The sequence below is a fragment of the Zingiber officinale genome, chromosome 9A (assembly GCF_018446385.1).
Source record: "Zingiber officinale cultivar Zhangliang chromosome 9A, Zo_v1.1, whole genome shotgun sequence".
Taxonomy (NCBI): domain Eukaryota; kingdom Viridiplantae; phylum Streptophyta; class Magnoliopsida; order Zingiberales; family Zingiberaceae; genus Zingiber; species Zingiber officinale.
Window position 1 is genome coordinate 84,663,123 of NC_056002.1, and position 20,080 is coordinate 84,683,202.

The 20,080-nt window shown below is 36.4% G+C and overlaps 1 protein-coding gene across 1 annotated transcript; it reads right to left on the reverse strand.

Moving 5' to 3' along the window:
• Positions 1-372: 372 nt before the first annotated feature.
• Positions 373-13,978, reverse strand: LOC122021477 (GEM-like protein 1). Its single transcript, XM_042579598.1, has 4 exons — positions 13,455-13,978; positions 13,278-13,379; positions 11,001-11,275; positions 373-822 (listed from the first exon to the last, which is right to left on the reverse strand). Exons 1-4 carry the CDS (start codon positions 13,666-13,668, stop codon positions 616-618), a joined length of 798 nt encoding a protein of 265 aa, XP_042435532.1. The 5' UTR covers positions 13,669-13,978; the 3' UTR covers positions 373-615.
• Positions 13,979-20,080: the final 6,102 nt, after the last annotated feature.

The window sequence follows — 20,080 nt, forward strand, 5'->3', positions numbered from 1 at the left end:
ACAAGAACAAACTATTTTATGCCACTGAATTCAGAATTTAGTTGAAGCCACAATCAAAATTTGATGATCACAAAAGTCAAGAAGTTCCATGAGGGGATACTTGCTGCTCCTAAAATAATTATTTTTCAAATAATCTAAAATGCGTCTCTTAAAAAAACTGAAGTCTCTCAACTGCTTGATCTTTCTTCCTTTTCAAGTATTGATATTGACCACATACACAATATATGGGAGAGGCCATGAGAAAAACAAACTATCATAAGAACAAAAGGCAACTATCACACAGTGACTTGGGTATTTCTAACTGTGTATATCAAGAAAATTTTATTGATTTATATTATAGAGTGAAATCGAATGAATAAAATTAGATAATCCTTGTGTCCAAATCAAACTCGAGCTGTAGGTTATTATTTGGTAACACCTGTCTGAAGAGTACAGATAGAGGAAGGTTCTACCTGTGTTAGTTTTTGAAGTACATAATTCCAGTAGATGAACCTCAATTATTGTCAATTGGCACATAAGCTTATTGGATTCAAGATGTAAATAGTACTTGACTTATAATTAAGTTACGAAATTTGTACAGGGTCATTACTATTTTCCATATTCTTACAGTGCTGCCTAATGGTAGGAGTTGTGCCTCTGAGTAATATGGGGACTCTGGTGCAAAGCCTCCTGAAGATGCTTGAGAACTTTGTCATAAGAAATAAATCCCATGAACCAGAATTCGTGGCTGTCGTTGGTGACAATTTGAATGTATTTCTCTAAAGGGTTGCTTTTGTGAGTAGAAGGGTTGATAGCCTTCAGCTGATCCAGAGGAAGAAGTACCTGCTAATTGTTAGTTAGAAGAATTATACATGATTTGATTTGTAAAGAAGCATAAAATAAGAGAGAAGTGTGACTGATCAATTTATGTAATAAGTAAAAAAAAAAAAAGTCTTCATGTTCTGATGGCATCTTCAAGTCATTGATAATTTAGTTACTGGATGACTATATAAAGAAAAATGGTGAGAGTACATTAAAAAAAACACATATCCTCATTTGTATCATAGTCATCTCAGTTCAGTAGAGATGACTCCTGCTATCCAAGACAATCACTTGTCTTGTGACATATCCTCATTTGTATCATAGTCATCTCAGTTCAGCAAAGATGACTGCAACTATCCAAGACAATCACTTGTCTTGTGACATGATAGGATCAGCTGTAATTTTCATTTCTAAAAATCAAAATCAACATGAATATATTTTCATAAAATTAAGATGATCTAAAGTGGGGAAAATCAATGGTTCCTTCAAAATTATCATCATGACGGTTTATTTATTGTCTAAAATGCATGGCAGGCGTATGACGAACCTCAAATTCCTGTAATCTTCTCTACTGCTTTCCCACTTTACATGATAACTTCAGAGTGGACAAAACAGTCATGGATATTGAATTGTGAATGTTCCAAAATGACGACCACATCACAGGACATTCATTGTTTTTCATTGCATTTTTATGATAAAGTGGTGGGTCTTGAATTTATCTTAAGATGTAGATCAATGTGGTGTCCCTAAAAACGTTATTGCACATCCATGAGGAAGTATGCCAGGCAAACCTTAGGATTGTGCTTCCATGATGGAGGCAAACCAGGGACTATTACAGTACTAACCAAAATAAAAAATAACTATCAATTATTACATATCTCATTCTTTGTCTGTGTTCCTTCCTGATACCAAACACCAAACAAGAGCTTGTGATGGTAGGCAAGCTAGAAAGGTACATAATAAGAAATCTTTGATATACAATCAAATGATGAGCCCGGAGTAGTGCAATAGAATTTTTTTCCCCCCAGCAAATGAATATTTCTATTATGGGTTCATTCTGTGGTGTTTCATAAAAGAATAAGGAATTTGGTAATTAGGTACAGGAAAATTCAACCAAGTGGGTCACTATCTTGTAAGATGTTATAAAATAAGAGTAAAAGAACCCAACAGTAGAAAAAAAACTTGTTCATTTTCTTATATGGACTTGCTTTTGGGATAGAGAACCCTGTGAACAAGTTGTCAGCCTCATTCTAGTCAACTAAATTTTTGAAAACTTATTTTGTTGGAATGATGACACCATAATATCAGCAATTCAGCTCAAGTATTTACTCTCATATGTCTTTTACTGTCAGACATAACTAGAGTTCCTCGGCCAGCATTATGTTTACATTCTCAGTGCAACTTCACTTGTTGAATTGGTTGATTTTCTAAACCACAGTAGAGCAAGCAAATCCAAAGTAGCTGAGATTCCAACATGATAATGATCAATTAGTCCCACACAACCCATATGAAGCACCCTAAACAAACTGAAGCTTGCATGTATAGACATGCCCTGTACATACGCTGATTTTTCTACAACGCACAGAACAGTAGCAATGCATTTGTTGTGTTATTGCTATGTTGTTAATTTTTATGCTGATGTAGATGAGCAAAGCTCAGCCCACAATGCTTAGCCGACAACTTGGAATGCTCTATCTAGTTATAAACAAGCAACAAAAGATTCTCCCTTATTCACTCAATCCCTTTGCTAGCAGATCTTAGCATGCCCAAACACCCATGAACACAATGTAGGCAGAAACCCATTGATCCAAGCTCTGGGCATGACCACACTAATGAGGGAAATCTACATCTATCCGTATCTATATCATTTGCCACTAACCAAGGTCCTATGTCAGAGCACAGCCACCAACTAGTGCAACAACCTACATGAGCTTCCAAATGATACGTGAGCAAAAATATTAGCTAACCAATTGGAAGGATGCACCATCTACTTTCAAATCTTTAGGTCTTGCATGTGGCCATGTGTGATAAAGAAACCTTGTAAATGGATCACCTTGAAATTCAGCTTGGGGAAGGGTATTGACGCCACACTCAAGCAAGATGAGAAGGTGAGTGATAAGTCATGGAGTTTTGATCGCCATAAGTTGCCTTGATAAGATCGAAATTAGTTCTTTGCCTAAGAACAAGAAGGAAGCTCTCACAAAAGATAAACTCAAATTTTCATTCAAACTTACATGATTTGTCATACAAGAGTTCTCCTATTTAACATCCCTTAAGATCCACTATGCACTAATTATGCAATAAATATCATGCTTGCATGCATGGGTTTTATTATCCACTAATGCAACCACTAATCCCTAATACTAGCTTAATGCAACCATGCATGCATGGTATTTGTTATACTAGCTTAGGAACTCTCAAAAATGCATTAAAACCCCACAAAGGACATCAAAAGTCACTTTAGAAAAAACCCCCATGCATGCACACGAAAATGGTCCTCATGTTGGTCCAATTTCACTTTCAAATTGAAGGAATGTGATCCACTTAGTTGTTGCCTCCATTGTGCATTGATCCTCCTTTTCCTTGAGCCTCATTATTAAGCCTTCCAAAGCTTGCTTCATTCTCTTAGTCTTGGACCTTGTCATGGGTCCCCCAATTCCCTTCAATGCCTCTTCTTGGCTCACATCAATGTGGGACTAAGCAACCATCTCAAGCTTACCCTAGCTCAACACCTTTGTCTTCTTTGACACATCTAAGGGTACCCATGATGTCTACAAGAATGACACTCATGGGACTCAAGTTAGTGAGGTAGACCTACATAAGAAAAACTTTTAACTCATCTCTAACATACAAAAGGTAAATCTTGATAAAGGCAAAAGTCAAGGCCCTAAGTCCAAGAACAACCAAGGACCCACCAATTAATGTAGAGAACTATATGGTCATGAAATGATGCTAATAAGCAAAATTGCCTCAAAATCATAAGCCAACCAGTTGTGCGGACTCCCTGTCGACTCATCAGAATAGAAGTCTTGCACTTGGTCAGATGGGACAAAAGATCCACCTCCTTCCCATCCTACCTCAATGGCTCAACCCATTTGCCTTGTTTGACGAATCTAAGGATGCTCAATAGTGGCATGCAGCAAGCACAATCCACAAGTCCAACTCCAAGTAAGGCCACATGGTAATTAGACCCATGTCAAGGCTGTCAAGACACAAGGATATCATAATATAGTCGTGTCATTGCAATTTGCATGTTTATTGCTTCTTTTATTTATACTCAAGAGGTGAATAATTTTGCAAGCTCCAGTATCACAAAATCTTCTTATTCCTAGATTTTAACATATTCATTTCTCAAAACAAGTAACGCAAAGATAATTGGAATGGTAATGCCAGGATAATTGACAAAAATTGAAAGTATATTTTGGTTATAGAGTTTGGGAGCTCGATGAGAACTATACAATGTTGGTCCTGTAATAATATGATGCTCGGGACACTTTTTAAATCCTTATTTACTTGATTTGTTTACTTTCAGAAATTATAACAATAGCAATTTGATAAACCTCCGACTGATTTTAGGTTCATTTTACTTCTTTAATTCTTATTTGCAAGACTTGCTTACTTTTTAAAAATTATAAAAATAGCAATTTGATAAACCTGAGTTATCTTCCATTTACCTCAGTCTATTGCACGCTATATATTCTGTTGGACCCCGAGGATATTTTAATATGATCAACCAAGTTAGGTTAGGTCCTGCTTGTTATTTGATCTCTATGTCTAAGTGTGCAGGAATTTAAGAGCACGGAAAGTCGAGCGGAAGACGCAACTAGCGAGAAGGACGGCACGGGAAGGGAGCCGACGGACTCGGTGCGTCTGAAGGACGAAAGAGTTACGGAAGAGTGCACCGGTAGACGAAAAGAACGTGCGCGGCGTTCGAGGGACGAGAAGCCAGGTCAGAAGCCTGCTCGAGGAGAAGGCTTGAAATTGGGTTCGGGTGAGCCCTATTTCGGTTGGCCGAAATCACCCAAGTGATCGGAGCTTCGAAAGAAGAAGAAAAAGAGAAGTCGGAAGCTATTTATACCATGCAGGTTGAAGGCAGTATTTACACTATGCAGGTTGAAGGCGCCCTCAACATCATTGAGGGCGCCCTCAACATTGAAGGCGCCTCCATCACCTTGAAGGCGCCGCAGACCAGTCCGAGGCGCCTTCAAGGGCATTGGAGGCGCCTCAGACCCAGTCTTTGTGACCGTTTGCAATCGGATAGAGCTTTATCCGGTCAAACTGCTTGGAGGCACCCTCAACCCTCTTGGAGGCGCCTTCACCACTCGGGATAAGATTTTCACAAGCTATATAAAGGCCCTTGGAGCTAGAAAATTAATCAATCAACTCAGTATTTAATTCCTAGCAATAGTTTAGAGCTTTCAATATGTAAAAGGTCTCTCCGCCTTCAGAGAAGGAGATCTTTCTGAGCTTTTTCATCGCCTTGGATTAACAACCCCCTGGGTTGTAACCAAGTTAGATTCTCTGCCTCCTCTTTATTTCTGTTAGTTTATTTCTTTATTATTATTACATTTTTTGAGTTGAAAGAAACGAGAAGGGTATTTTTATTATGCAAGCAATTCACCCCCTCTTGCTGGCCCCGCTGCACCAACAAGTGGTATTAGAGTCTGACAGCCTCAGAAGGACTAACCGCCAATTGAAGTACGAAGATCAAGACAATGGCCGGAACAAGCATTCATCCTCCAAAATTTGACGGAGACTTCGCTACATGAAAGCGAAGAATGGAGGTATTTTTTAAGACTGAGTTTGATATTCTTCTTATTATGAAATATGATTTTGTAGCTCCCAAAAACAAGGAAGAATACAACTAGACGAAGAAGGAGCAAGCCGATTTCGTGACCAACAGAAAGGCAGAGTTCCACCTGTTGGATTTTTTGGGCCGCGAAAATCGCTTTTCGCGTCGCGGAAACCCCGAAACCCCCAGCCACTGATCCGTGCGAAGTAAAAAACTTTCGAAAAACTTACGAGTATGAGTTTCTAAACCTCGATCTACAGTAGATCTACAAAGAAGAAAGGTTATACCCTTGATGCGAAGCCCTTCGCAATCCCGCTCGTCCTCGGTTCGCCGGATCTCGAAAGTGTCAAAGTAGACACTTCTCTATGTATATCCACACAAGCAAGAGATGGAGAAAAATCTCTAAGGATGTGCTAGCAACCTTAGAGATCAGTAATGGAGGAGATGAGAGGTAGAGAAGAGAAGAGCTTGAGGAAGAAGAAGGAGTGAATGGGAATGAATTAATACACCTTGTGTAACTCACACACATGTAACCTCCCTCAAAAAGTGGTCAGCCACTTTGCTTCTAAAAACTCCCATGGAATATCAAGAGCCAAGTCTCTTGATCTCCTCCATGAGATGGCATTTAGTCAAGTCAAACTTGACCAAATGAAGAAGCCTTGATGATGTGGCATTGGTAAAGTAAAAGTCAAGTCAAAACTTGACTCTTCATCTTCCTACTTAAGTTAAGTCAAACTTGACCACTTCTCTCCCTTGGTTGATCTAATCTAACCATTGGTTCAAGTCAATTTTAATTTAATGAATCTCTATTCATTGAATTAAATTAATTCAATGAGTCTAAATACAAATTAGACTCACTTAACACATGAACCAAATTGAGTCCAACTCAATTAGCATAATTTGGATTACTCTTAATCCAATTTGGTTCATCACATGAACCTAATCCTTTAGGTTCATCAAATGAACCTAATCTCCATCTAATTGCCCTTTGTGTGTGACCCTATAGGTTCTTATAACGTTGGCAATGCTCCTAAACCCATTTAGAAGCATAAATAATGAGCGGTATCTAGCAACACATCATTACTAGCCAAGTTATAAGAATGTTGAGATCCAACATCACCTTGTGACTACTAATTGTGACTTCTCACAATATATGACAAGTGTCCTTCTATCCTAGACATCTAGATTGATTAATGTGAGGCATAGTCATCCTCGACCAATCTAAATCTTGATCTCCAAGTAGACTCACTAAATCAAACGAGCTCAATATCTCATATTGACTCATTTGGGCATGGCCATGCTCTCACTCTATCAAGAATATCGATGTCGCTCCCGTCATATAGGAGGGATAGATCCCATCTACATCACTCACATCCCTCTGCATAATTCGTTACATACCCAGTAATCGCCTTTATAGTCCACCCAGTTACGGGTGACGTTTGACGAAACCAAAGTACATAACTCCTTATGTAGGGATCCATGGTGACTTCAGGTCCAAGGACTAGTAGTCATACTAATAGCCACATGAGAAAGTATATGACACTCATATAACGATCCATGATACTTTCTCATGGCGGATCATTCAGTATACATTCTCCAATGCATACCCATGTGTCAACTTGATATCTCTATATCCATGACTTGTGAGATCAAGTCATCGAGTTGACCTACATGCTAGTCTTATTGCATTAACATTATCCCTGAATGTTAATACTCGACTAGGAATGATTAAGAGTAGTGTTCCCTATATCATCTCACTATCGGTTCAACTAACCGATTGATATAGGTGAGAACCTTCTACTCAAGGACGCTATTATACTTAGTTTATTTGAAACCAATACAAGTAAGTATAATAACCAAAACAAATGTCTTTATTTATATAAGAATATGATACAACAAGTCCATAATACAATCATCAAATGATTGGCTCTAGGGCTCTAACTAACACCACCTGCTAAGCGTCTTGCCGCCCCAGGAGGTAAGTCGGATCGGAAGCTACGACTACGCTAAAGACCTCTTGGAAACATTTCTGGAGCACCACAAAGGCACCTCAGAAGCAAAGTTAGCAAGGTGTAACATCATCCGGACTCAGCTGACGAATCTCCGGATAAACAATGGCGAGAAGGTAGCGTAACTCCAGGCGAGAATTAAGGAGTTGATAACTCAACTGACCAATCTCGGAGAACCGGTAACGAACCGAGATTCTATCCAGTATGCGCTCAACGCCTACCCAAGAACTCCAGAGTGGACTTCCTTAGTAGATGCTTACTACATCTCTAATGACTTTGAGGTAAGTACTTTAGAAATTTATTCTCTACATTTGAACTTCACGAATCAAGAATTACAGAAGCTAAAGAGAAGTCAAGTCTCAATGTTGCCCTACAAGCCGAGATGGACGATCCCAACTCTGAAGCGTCAATCGACGAAATTGAAGCGGCATTATTGGTAAGGAAGTTGAATAAATTTGTTAAAACTAATAAATTTATATCGCAGTCGAAGAAGCAACAATGCAACAAAAGGGCGGTTCGATGCTACAATTGCAACGAAGAAGGGCACATCAAGAATGACTGCCCCAAATTAAAGAAAAGGGACAAGGAGAAGTCTCGAAGACCGACATCCTCCAAACGCAAGAGTCTGAAGGCTACATGGGATGAATCTTCATCCTCGGAATCTGAAGTCGAAGTCTTCTCGGGATTAGCACTGATGGTCAACCATTTTTTTTGAAGAAACTAGCTCGGAGATGAGCATAGATGAAGGGGAGGATTATCAGAAGAAGAAAGCTACTATGAAGGGGGAGCATCACCAAGTGAGGTAAGTAAGGTACGTGCTCTAACCCCTACTCAGTCCTTTCAATTTATCAAAGTGCTTACGAAATATCTAGCAAAATTAGAAAAAGAAAATGCAGAATTAAGATTAAACTTAGCAAAAGCATGCCCTCTAGAAATATATGATAATTTGAAATTAGAATATGAAAAATTGAAAATTGAAATTGAAAAATTGAAAAATGATCATGCATGCCTAAATAAATTTCCAAAATCAAAAATTAAAATTTATGGAAAATTAAATTGGTATATTAGAAAACACCAAGATCAACTTAGAAAAGTTCCCAAAAGTTATGTACCCCATAAGTTCTTAAAAAATCCAGTAGGAAGGAACCTATACTAGGTTCCAAAATATTTGCTAGTTTAATTTTTTTTAAGTTAAAGCTTACAGTGAGAAAATTAAACGTTAAAATTTCTTTATGAAACTTTGTTTAAGGAAGTGGTTGTTGCTCCAATAACCAAGAAGGCCTAGTGCCTCGCCACGACCTGGAAGCCAAAATTTTGAAATAAAATGTTTAATTAACTTTCTGGTAAAAGCATTAAAATTAGAATTAAATAATGCTTTAAAAAGATTTTCAAACATCTTTTTTAAAACTCTTCAAAAATATTTTTTTTCTCTTAAGAAAAATGTTTGTTACTTAAAAAAAGATTCTCAAATAAATTTTTTTTAAGTTATAATTTCTTCTAAACTTAGAAATGTGTATCTTTTTCTCAAAAAATTGTCTTACCTAAGTTTTACTTAGAAAATTTTTAAAAAAGATTTTTTTTTCTTAGAAATCATTTTGAAAATGCTGCACTTGGATTTTAAAAATAATTTTTTTACTTGAATTTTTTTTTTACTTGATAATTATTACCTCATTTTTTTTTGCTGTAATCAAAGGAGGAGAAAGATAGGTACAAGTTTGGGGAGAATTTTTAATGTTTTTTACTTAAAATTTATTTTTAACTTTTGTTGCAACTTCTATTGCAATCCTTATGCTTGAACTGTTAGTTTAATAATTTCTATAAATTACTATTTGTCTATTTTATTTACCTAACTTGAACTTGAGTTGATGCACATCAAAAAGGGAAAGATTGTTGGACCCCGTGGGTGTTTTGATGTGATCAACCAAGTTAGGTTAGGTCTTACTTGTTATTTGATCCCTGTGTCTAAGTGTGCAGGAACTTAGGAGCGCAGGAAGCCGAGCGGAAGACGCAGCTAGCGAAAATGACGGAACGGGATGGGAGCCGACGAGCTCGATGCATCTGAAGGACGAAAGAGCTGCGAAAGAGTACACCGGTGGACTAGAAGAACGTGCACGACGTTCGAGGGACGAAAAGCCTGGTCGAAAGTCTACTCGAGGAGAAGGTCGGAAATTGGGTTCGAGCGAGCCCTATTTCGGTTGGCCGAAATTACCCAAGTGATCGGAGCTTCGAAAGAAGAGGAAAAAGAGAAGCCGGAAGCTATTTATACCATGCAGGTTGAAGGCAGTATTTATACTATGCAGGTTGAAGGCGCCCTCAACATCATTGAGGGCGCCCTCAACATTGAAGGCGCCTCCATCACCTTGAAGGCGCCGCAGACCAGTCCGAGGCGCCTTCAAGGGCATTGGAGGCGCCTCAGACCCAGTCTTCATGACCGTTTGCAATCGGATAAAGCTTTATCCGGTCAAACTGCTTGGAGGCGCCCTCAACCCTCTTAGAGGCGCCTTCAACACTCGCGATAAGATTTTCACGAGCTATATAAAGGCCCCTGGAGCTAGAAAATTAATCAATCAACTCAGTATTCAATTCCTAGCAATAGTTTAGAGCTTTCAGTGTGTAAAAGGTCTCTCCGCCTTCAGAGAAGATCTTTCTGAGCTTTTTCATCGTCTTGGATTAACAACCCCAGGGTTGTAACCAAGTTAAATTCTCTGTCTCCTCTTTATTTCTATTAGTTTATTTCTTTATTATTATTGCATTTTTTTATTTGAAAGAAACGAGGAGGGTATTTTTATTGTGCAGGCAATTCACCCCCCTCTTGCTGGCCCCACTGCACCAACATATTCTACACGTTATTTCAACGATAAGTTCACTCAAAAGTTTTGCTCTTTAGATCTTCATCCTATTTCCTTGATCATCTCTCTTCATCCTCTCTTTGTCGATTCATGATCCAAAGATATTATCAGGTGTGTATGTTGATTTGAAGTCAAATGAGATTGTTGCCTGCATGTTGTCCATAGTTTTGTTTTGACAACGTGCAAGTATTATCATTCAGGGCTCATCATTATCGTGTCTAGTCATGTGTTGCTTATGAGAGATTTCCTTGTTTATGTTTCAAGCTTAGCATAGATGCTTGAGGGGCAATGTTAAGACTTTTAAAGTTAATCGATTATTAGGTTTAGCAAATTTAGTCCCACAATGGTGCTTCTAGATTTAGGGTTTTATCATGTCTTATACACTTATAATTTTTATCCCATAATGAATGCCACATAATATCTTCCTTTCAAAGAAACTTAACAGATGCATACTTATTGTGCTTATTGTATATTATGCGAAAAGAACAATGCATGAATGAAACAATCCAAATACACAGTATCAAGAAAGAAGGGAAACTAAATATATACCTTATAATATGCCCACTGTTGCTGCCCATTATAAGAATCATAACAAAGAGGATGATCACTACAAAATGCAACCCTAGCTGTCGATATATATAACATTCCTATCACTGGACCTGTTGAAGTAGAAAGATAACAAGCATATACTTTCCGAAGCTGTTCTCCTGGAAAACATCCAAATGTTTGTTGGAAAACTTTGTCACTTCCACCTTCCGCAAAAACTTTGGTTGCTTGGGAAAGCCTAGTCAAGGCAGCATCTGTGATGTTAGGACTTGTTTTAACTGCCAAGAGCAAAGGAAGTAGGAAGATCAATCTTCTATCCACATATTAAAGAAACGTGTATTGAACTTTCCAGATCAATTTAAAACTGCAATAATATAGTAGGCTAAGTGACTGATCTTGGATGCCACATATCTGTTGTAATACCTCAAAATGGGTTATCTTAAGCTTGAAAGATGGTGCTTCAAAATGTCGACACAATAGATATATGCTACACTCTAGAATTAACAAGATAAATGTACAACCCATCTTGAATGTCAGTTGAAGCTAGAGGTAGAAATAAACTTTGAGGTGGTCAGACATTGTTCTACATATTGCTTCAAGTAAGAAACATTAATCAAGCCATGATGGTTAAGTTTTGATATCTTATTAAAAACTTCTGCATGTTAGGACATACTACTAACTTCATAAATGTTTAATATCTAGGGCAGGTTATAAACTTTTCTCTTTATAAAAATTTATAATAAGTTAGAAATATATGATCAGACCTAACTTACCAGTACCATACTGAATATGAAAGTTGATCCTAAGGTAAGATTTTAACAGCTGAGTCTTGAGAGAAATTACGTGAAAAATTATAGAAAAGAAAGGTGTTAATATAGCGTAAATTGAAACAATTAAGAAGAGTACATAATGACAATAATGAAGACTTCAAGTAGATTAACCGAAGTGTTTCGTATAAAGATACGATTATATAAAAGATCAGCTCGAAGTGTATATATTTTTACATAGATGACTCACTAGACACATCCAATACATGTTACCATGATGCATATTGCTTGCAAATAACATTGTTTTGATCAATAATACAAATAAATGAGTAAATGTTAAACTCAAATCTTGGTGGGGAACAAGTAAAAGATTTTAGGGTTAGTAAAATAAAGACAAAATATATAAAATTTAAGTTTAGTACTATTAAATATAATAATACAATTGTTAAGATAGAAAATGTCGAGTTATTTACAACTGAAAGGCTTTTGCAAAAGGACAGAGGAGTTAATTAAGATATTTTACATAGGATACAAGTAGAATGGTTGAAATGGAAGAGGATGCCAGCTGTTCTTTGTAATTGGAAGGTACCTTCAAAGCTTAAAAGAAATTTTTACAAAACAATAGTTGGACATGTTTGTTATGTGGGGTTGAATGTGGGCTATGAATCGAGCACGCTAATAAAAGATGAGTCATAAAAATAAGGATGCTAAGGTAATTATGCGAATAAATAATAAGAAATGAGAGCATTAAATAGAAAGCTGAGATTATGTCTATTAAGAAAACTCTAAGAGACATATTAAAATGGTATGAACATGTACTTACGCAACCAATAAATGTCCTAGTTAAGTGATGAGAGACCGTAACAAATACACATTAAATGTGGAAGAGGAAGACCAAAGAAAACTTAATTAGCAATGATAAATATAGATAAGGATATAGTAGGTGATCAAGCTTAATATTGTTGAAAGATCTATATAGCCGATCTCATTTAGTGGACTAAAGGCTTGATTGTTATTGTGATTGTTGTTGTAAACAAAAAAAAAAAATGATTAACCAGGCTAGATAATGTCAATCCTGGGGTGCAAATACGCCGTACCTGAAAATCGAACTGTGTGTATCTAGGAGACAACTAAGCACTCTTACCACTGTACCATATCTAATATGATGGTTGTCATATTTAAATTATGCATAGTATTTATGAATGGAGACATTACTTTCAAACTAGATTATCATCACTTAAGTTCAGCTACACCAAGTTTTGTAATTTAAATCAGTTTTTTTTCTGAATTAATCCAGTAACTCGTTGATAAATAATAATTACAGATGATTATACATGTCAATATAAAATTTATAGTTTTGCTTAACTGCTCACTGCTCATTGCTCAACAAGTAGGAGGAAGAGAAAGTTAATCCTAGAATTTGTGTACAGGCACATTATGCAAAATGGTGGCTTTGGATGACACTGCTCTAATATGCAGAAAAAAAGGATTTCTCTATGGAAAAGAAGCATACGGTGCTGCCAGACATTTCCTGCAATTATGGCAGCCTTCCTGGTGTTGTCTTCCAATTTCCTTCCGCATCGATCCAGCACCATTAAGATCCTCTCAGTTGTGCCTGGAAAACATGATCAAAACAAAATAAAAAACAAAATTTTATTTAAAAAAAAATGGTTGACAAATTTATACAAACTCTTGGTAGGAACAGGAGAAGCGTTCACATAAGGGTTAGAAGGAGAAAGGCCCAAGTGGAGATTGTTTCCCGGCCGACTATTGGAAGCACCAGGGATGGTATTGCTAGGGTAGTGCGCGGCAGGGGTTGTATCGTAACTGATGGGTACCCATCCAACGGCTGCTTGCTCATTGGGAGGAGCAGCGCTGTGCGGAGAAACTGGGGTTATCATCATGCAGTCCGGGCGGCGCGGCCTGCTGGCTCCCGAGGTTGCGCTGGCCCTTCGATGCGCCAAGTGGAAGAGGGGGGTTGCGTTGGTCCTTCGATGCGCCAAGTGGAAGAAGGATGGCGCCGTTTATACTTAAGCGACAAGGCTTGATAGGAAGGTCTTCAATGGACATGGATGAGAATGGACAGAGGAGAAACTGATTCGGTGCGCTTGCGGAAGAGCAATCGGAGAGCAGAAGAGATGCTGTTCGGCGTTGTGCCTACGCAAAATCGGTTTTGTGCCCGGGGAGGCGACCGAGTAATCCGACTCGAATCCAGTCAAGTTTGATTTGATTTGATTTATTAGTCTAAGTTTGGTTGGGTGTAATATAATAGAGTTTGTAATGTAATTAAATTTGTAATATAATATAATATAATCTTAATTACATTAGTACATTTGGTAATATAATATATGTAATTTTTTATTACAAGGGTGATTTTATTTTTTTATTTAGTGTTCATTATTTTTTATAAGGAATGTAATTCATATTATTATAAAATAATAAAAATATCCTGCGACTTTTATCGACGGACCGCCACACTTCTGTCTAATACAGATTATAAAACTTCACTACATTTTATAATCGAGATTACATTATATTACAAATTTAAAATTAAATCAAATAAAATAATTAACCTTATAATATAATCTTAATTACATTACAATACCGCCTACACCCTATCAAACGTATCCCTAGTATTTATAAATAAAAAAATATTAATATATTTAAGTAGCTTTTTTTATATCAGGGTATAAAAAAATTCACGTAGTTCGGTAGTTCATATATATATATTTTTACTTCGTCTTTTAAAAATTATATTTCTTTTATTATTTTTATAATTTTCATTCAATCATAACGTTTAAATTTTAAAAAAGTCAAAAGCCAAAATTTTAATTTAGAGATGAGTAAATTATAGAATAAGACCACTTGATCTTGCACTTGTACCAATAATATTTTTTATGCAACATTAACATTGTTATAATTTAGTATGAAAAAACATATGTATTAGACAAATTATATCTTTTTATTAATTTTGTATGTTTGGAATATAAATAATTTTATTATTGAACAAATAAAATTCTTTAGTAAATTATTGATCTATGTAAATTTAATATTTTGTAGAATATAAAATAGAATAAAATTGATGAGTGGCCTATAAAGAATTAAATGGGTTTAACAAATCTAATGAGTTAATTATGAAATAACAGAAAAGTATAATAGTCTCACATTCAAAACTTTGAAACAAATGAGTTAATTTATATTAAATTTCATCATTAATGCTATTAAAATGTTATAAATACTATTAAATGGGCTAATTAAAACAACTATTTTTAAAAACATTAATAAATCAATTATCACTAAAAAACCTTGATTTAGAAACTAAATTTAGGGACGAAAATTTTCATTTCAAATCTCCAACAAATTTTATGATAAAATAATAAATTGTTGCTAATTAGTAATGAAATTAGCAATGAAAGAGTTTCATTGCAAATTAGTAATAAATAATATTTTGTTACAAAATTCGTTGTCAATTAGCGATGAAATTTCATATTCATTGCAAACTATGTGATGAATTCAATATTCGTTGCAAATTTTACAACAAAAATGTTATTCATTGCAAACTCTACGACAAATTTAGAATTCGTTGTAGAAACTTGCAACTTATATGGAATTAATGCAGCCAATTCTGTGATGAATTTATGGATTCATTTTTTGCGATGAATTTATGGATTTGTTGCCAAATCTGCGACAAATCCTAGGATTTGTCGCAGATTGGTCAATATTTGAAAAATGAAATTAAATATCTCTAATATAGTTGATGGACCTAAAGAATTCATAATGATATAAAATCAGTTCTTCTGATTATATAAATGTCCTCAAACATTAATTTGACCCAATATATTGAGATCGATAATTTTTTAAATACGAATTTGTCCAAAAAATCTAATTCGTATTCAAAAATCACTATTTTTAATATATTGAGTCAAATTGATGTTTGAGAGTATTTATATAATTAGGAGAACTAGACAAATATATAGAAATTAATTTCATATCATTTCGATCTCTTTAGGTCTATCTACCATTCGGGCACATTTATTTATTTTTTAAATTTGTTTTAATATTTAAAAAATAAAAAAAATGTATCTAAAATCGGTTGATGGATCTAGAGAATTTAGAATAATATGAAATTAGTTCCTATGTATTCATCTAGTTTTTCTAATTATATTCATATCCTTAAATATCAATTTGACACAACATATTTTTTTTAATAGTTAAGTCAGTTAGATGGACTTTAATCGACTGATGACTTAGTAAAATTACTAAAAAGAGTTATTGATTGAATATGTTAGAGTCATTTTGATGTTAAAATATAAGATATCGTAATTTAAAAATAAGTGTTATTCGAGAAGTAACCTTATAAAATTTTCTAAGAATTATTTAAAAAAAATTAGGATTTAAACAGAGTCAGTATGATACATTTAAGGGGATGAATCTATTACGCTTAGAGAAAATTTGTTTAGAATATTAATTAAGTGGGAGTTAATTAATTTAATTAACCAAAAGTATTAATCAAATAATTGAAGTTATAAATACTAGGTTTTCCCTATTTATTTCCTATCTCCTTACATAAGCTCTAACTCTCAATCCCTCTCTTCTCCCCAATGGATCCACGTCGCTTCTCTTCTTCCCCTATCTCCTAATTGATCGCCACCCTCATCATCATCGATGCCAATCTGCTCTCCCGCCACAAGCACAAGCAGTCATTGATAGCCCCTCTTCGGCCCAAGCAAGAAGCTGCTCTCTCCCTTACCTCTTTGTCGACGATCGCAGATTAGGAAGCTAGACGCTAACATCAATGTTTGCTCGTGCTTGCACTCTCGGCACACGGCTACTCGTGTTAGCCACCTTCCTGCTATGGCCTTCTTGTTCCACACCAATGCCGTGAAGGTCCATCATCGATGCTATTGTCCACCTCGCCACAAGGTTTGAGCAACAGTGATGCTACAGCCTACGGGTGCCTATGTCTACTCCTCTTCTTCGCATCACGACCCTATAAGTCACAGCCACCTTTGTTGGTGTTGGTACCCCAAGGTAGTTTTGTTGTGATCAAACAAGTTAGGTTAGGTCCTGTTGTATTTAACCCTGTGTCTAAGTGTGCAGGAACTTAGGAGCACATGATGTCGAGCAAAAGACGCAGCTAACGAGAAGGATGACATGAGTGAGAGTCGACCGGCTCGGTACGTCTGAGGGACGAAGTGTTGCGGAAGAGTACACCAGCAGATGAGAAGGGAGCGTACAGTATTTTCGAGGGACGAGAAGTTGGAGCAGAAGATTACTCGAGGAGTAAAAGATGCAGTTGTCCGAAGGACGAAAAGCTGTGAAAGAGTACGCGGGTGGACGAGAAGGAGGCACGCAACGATTCCGAGAGACGAGAAACCGAAGCGGAAGCTTGCTCGAAGAGAAGGTCAGAAGTTGAATTCAGGTGAGCCCTATACTGGATGGCCAAGATCACCCAAGCGAGCAGAGCTGGAGCGGAAGACATAGACGGAGGTGAGCGGAACCGGAGCAGAAGACCCGGACGAAAAAAAAAGTCAACTATGTTGACCTTTCTGGTTCAAGTGCCCAGACCAGGTTCCAGCACCCGGAGCCAGTCCGAGGAGCCCGAAACCCTTCTGAGCACCTGGAACCCAAATTTTATCGATAGTGACCTGGGTTTTGACCATTGCATTGGGGATAGAATTCTATCCTGTTAGAGTGTATACTAAAAGTCTAGTATTTTGTATAAACATTTATTTTGAAATAAAAATCACATTGGTCAAATGTCTACATTTATGCTAAGTGTATTTATCCATTTAATTTATATTGTAGATAACATGGTGTGAGGAGACACACAGAAGATCATGTTATCAGTCCTTATAAATTATAAATAGTAACTCACAACCAAGATGGAATGGGACAAACCATTGGAGTGGTTGTAGTGTAATTGGATATTAGTTTATCTTGACTATAAAATTACACTAGTGCACTATGAGTGTATTAAGCAGGACCATTTGAGGTAGTTTCTTTTTATACTGACTATATAAAAGAACAAAATCTCTGTTATTATGGAAGTGTGTACTCTTAATCATGATATAATAACAAGCATATATACTTAATATTCATTTCTTTAATTTATCAAAGGGTGCGATTTAGTTCGTTAAATTAATAGGCTCGATAAGTTGGGATTTGATATTATTGATATGGTGTATTGTTGATTATAGAATGAAACTGTGTCATAGTAATCTAGGTTGATAATGCCCCCTTGAGGAGCTCATAAGGATTGTCATATAAACCCTGCAGGTGGACTCATTCCGACATGATGATAAGGTTAAGTGGTACTACTCTTGGAGCTAGATATTAATTGAGTTGTCAGTAACTCATTTAATTAGTGGGTATTCAATATCTTAAACACAGGGAGACTAACACACTCATGATAAGAAGGAGCCTATATTATAATATGGGATTGGTGCGGTAGTGCAATAATAACTCTTTAGTGGTATGAGTTATTATTGATGAACTTGAGTTGGGTGTTCGAGGCGAACACGGGAAGCTCAAGCTCATCGGGAGACCAAAGCCAATTCCTTCTCTAGGTCCCTATTGTAGCCTCTTATATAAAGTCTTATATCCACCCAAAAGCCTAGCTTCTTAAGGCCCAAGTGTTGGTTGGTCCTAAGAAGATCGTACCGGTTCCACTGTACAAAAATTTTGTACAAGTGTCGAACCTTTCCTAACAACCTATTGTGTCCTTTAGAAATTAAATTCAGAATCACAAACGGAACTTAACATTATTAATTCCAAATTTAACTTATTTGTTCTTAATGGTTTAGACTTGGATCGCAAGCGGAACTTAACACTATTGATCCAAATCCACCTATGTTATAAATTCAATTAAATATCAATTTCAGAAATTAGCTCGCAAGTCAAACATGGCGAGGCACATGACCTTCTTGGGTATGGGAGCATCCACCACTGTCTCGACAAAGCCTCTTAATGAAATTCAATATTTAATTTCCTAAAATAACATTAGGTTTATCCAAAAAGAACAATCGAATCACAAGATCGAAAAAAATAAAAAAAAAAAACACACAACTTTGAATATCTAATCCAAAAATCTAGAAGCATATGCCTCTTATGTTTAGAATTCATACAAAGAAAAACTAGCATGATGCGGAAAATAATTACTAGTTATACCTTTCTTTGTATGCAACGACCTCTTGATCTTCTGCCGTATTCCTCGCCTCCTCTTGGATGTCGTGTGGGCGATGATCCTCCAAGATGAACACCACCCAAAAGCTCCTCTTTCTCTAAGATATGGCCACCACCACCACCAAGGAACAAAAGAGAGCAAGGGGAAAGGAAAAAAGGAGAGGGTCGGCCACAAGAAAGAGCACAAGCAATAGAATAAGAATCGATACAATCCCTACTTCTCCTCTTCTTCTCCTTCTCTTTGTATCTAGCCACACAAAGCAACCGCAAGAGGTGGCCGGCCCTAGCATGAAGAGAAGCAAGGGCCGACCCTTAGGAGAAGACTAGAGAGAAGAGAGAAAAGAATCGATCAACCCATGAGGCCTCTCCTCCCCTTCTTTTATAATACTTGCCCAAGGCAAGTAAGGAAAGATTTTTACAAAAAACTAAAATCTTCCTCTTGATTTCCTTTTCCCCTTTTTATTTTTCCTTTTCTCCTCTTTTATACTCTTAATGGTCAACCCCTTGCTTGGACACCAAGCAAGGGTGGCCGACCACATCATCATAAAGAGAAAATTGTTTTATAAAATTTTATAAAAGAAGGAATCCTCTTATAAAATTTTACAAGCTCTCTTCCTTTTGTGGATGTTAAAAAAGGAAAGTTTTAAAAATTAAAACCAAGTTTTAAAATTTAAAACTTCTCTTTTAAAATTTTCTTTTTTAACATGGTTACAAAAAGGAAAGTTTTAAATTTAAAACTCTCTTTTAAAAACCATGTGGATGGTTAAAAAAGAAACGTTTTAAAACTTTTAAAACTTTCTTTTAAACTTTGTGGCCTAATTCAAATAAGGAAAGTTTTATAAATTTAAAATCCCTCTTTTAAAACTTGTAGATATCTATAAAGAGAAGATTTTAAAAATTCAAAACGCCCCCTAAAGTTTGAATATAGTGGCCGGCCCCCTCCTTACTTGGGCACCAAGCAAGGGGCCGGCCCCTTTGAGGAGGAGGTGGCCAGCCTATCCATGGGTCGACCCCCTCTTGGACACCAAAATGGACTTTTCATGAGTGGATTTGAGGCTTCATTGAGGCTACGACAGGGACCTAGAGGAGAAATTGGTTTTGGCCTGTCGACGAGCTCGAGTATCCCGTGTT

Excerpts from the sequence above, each read along its gene's own strand:
- LOC122021477 (XM_042579598.1), bottom strand. The coding sequence starts at position 13,668 with ATGATGATAACCCCAGTTTCTCCGCACAGCGCTGCTCCTCCCAATGAG. Across the intron at positions 13,380-13,454 it reads TTCTCCTGTTCCTACCAAGA|GCACAACTGAGAGGATCTTA; the intron begins GTTTGTATAAAT and ends CATGTTTTCCAG. Across the intron at positions 823-11,000 it reads AACAGTGGGCATATTATAAG|GTACTTCTTCCTCTGGATCA; the intron begins GTATATATTTAG and ends AACAATTAGCAG.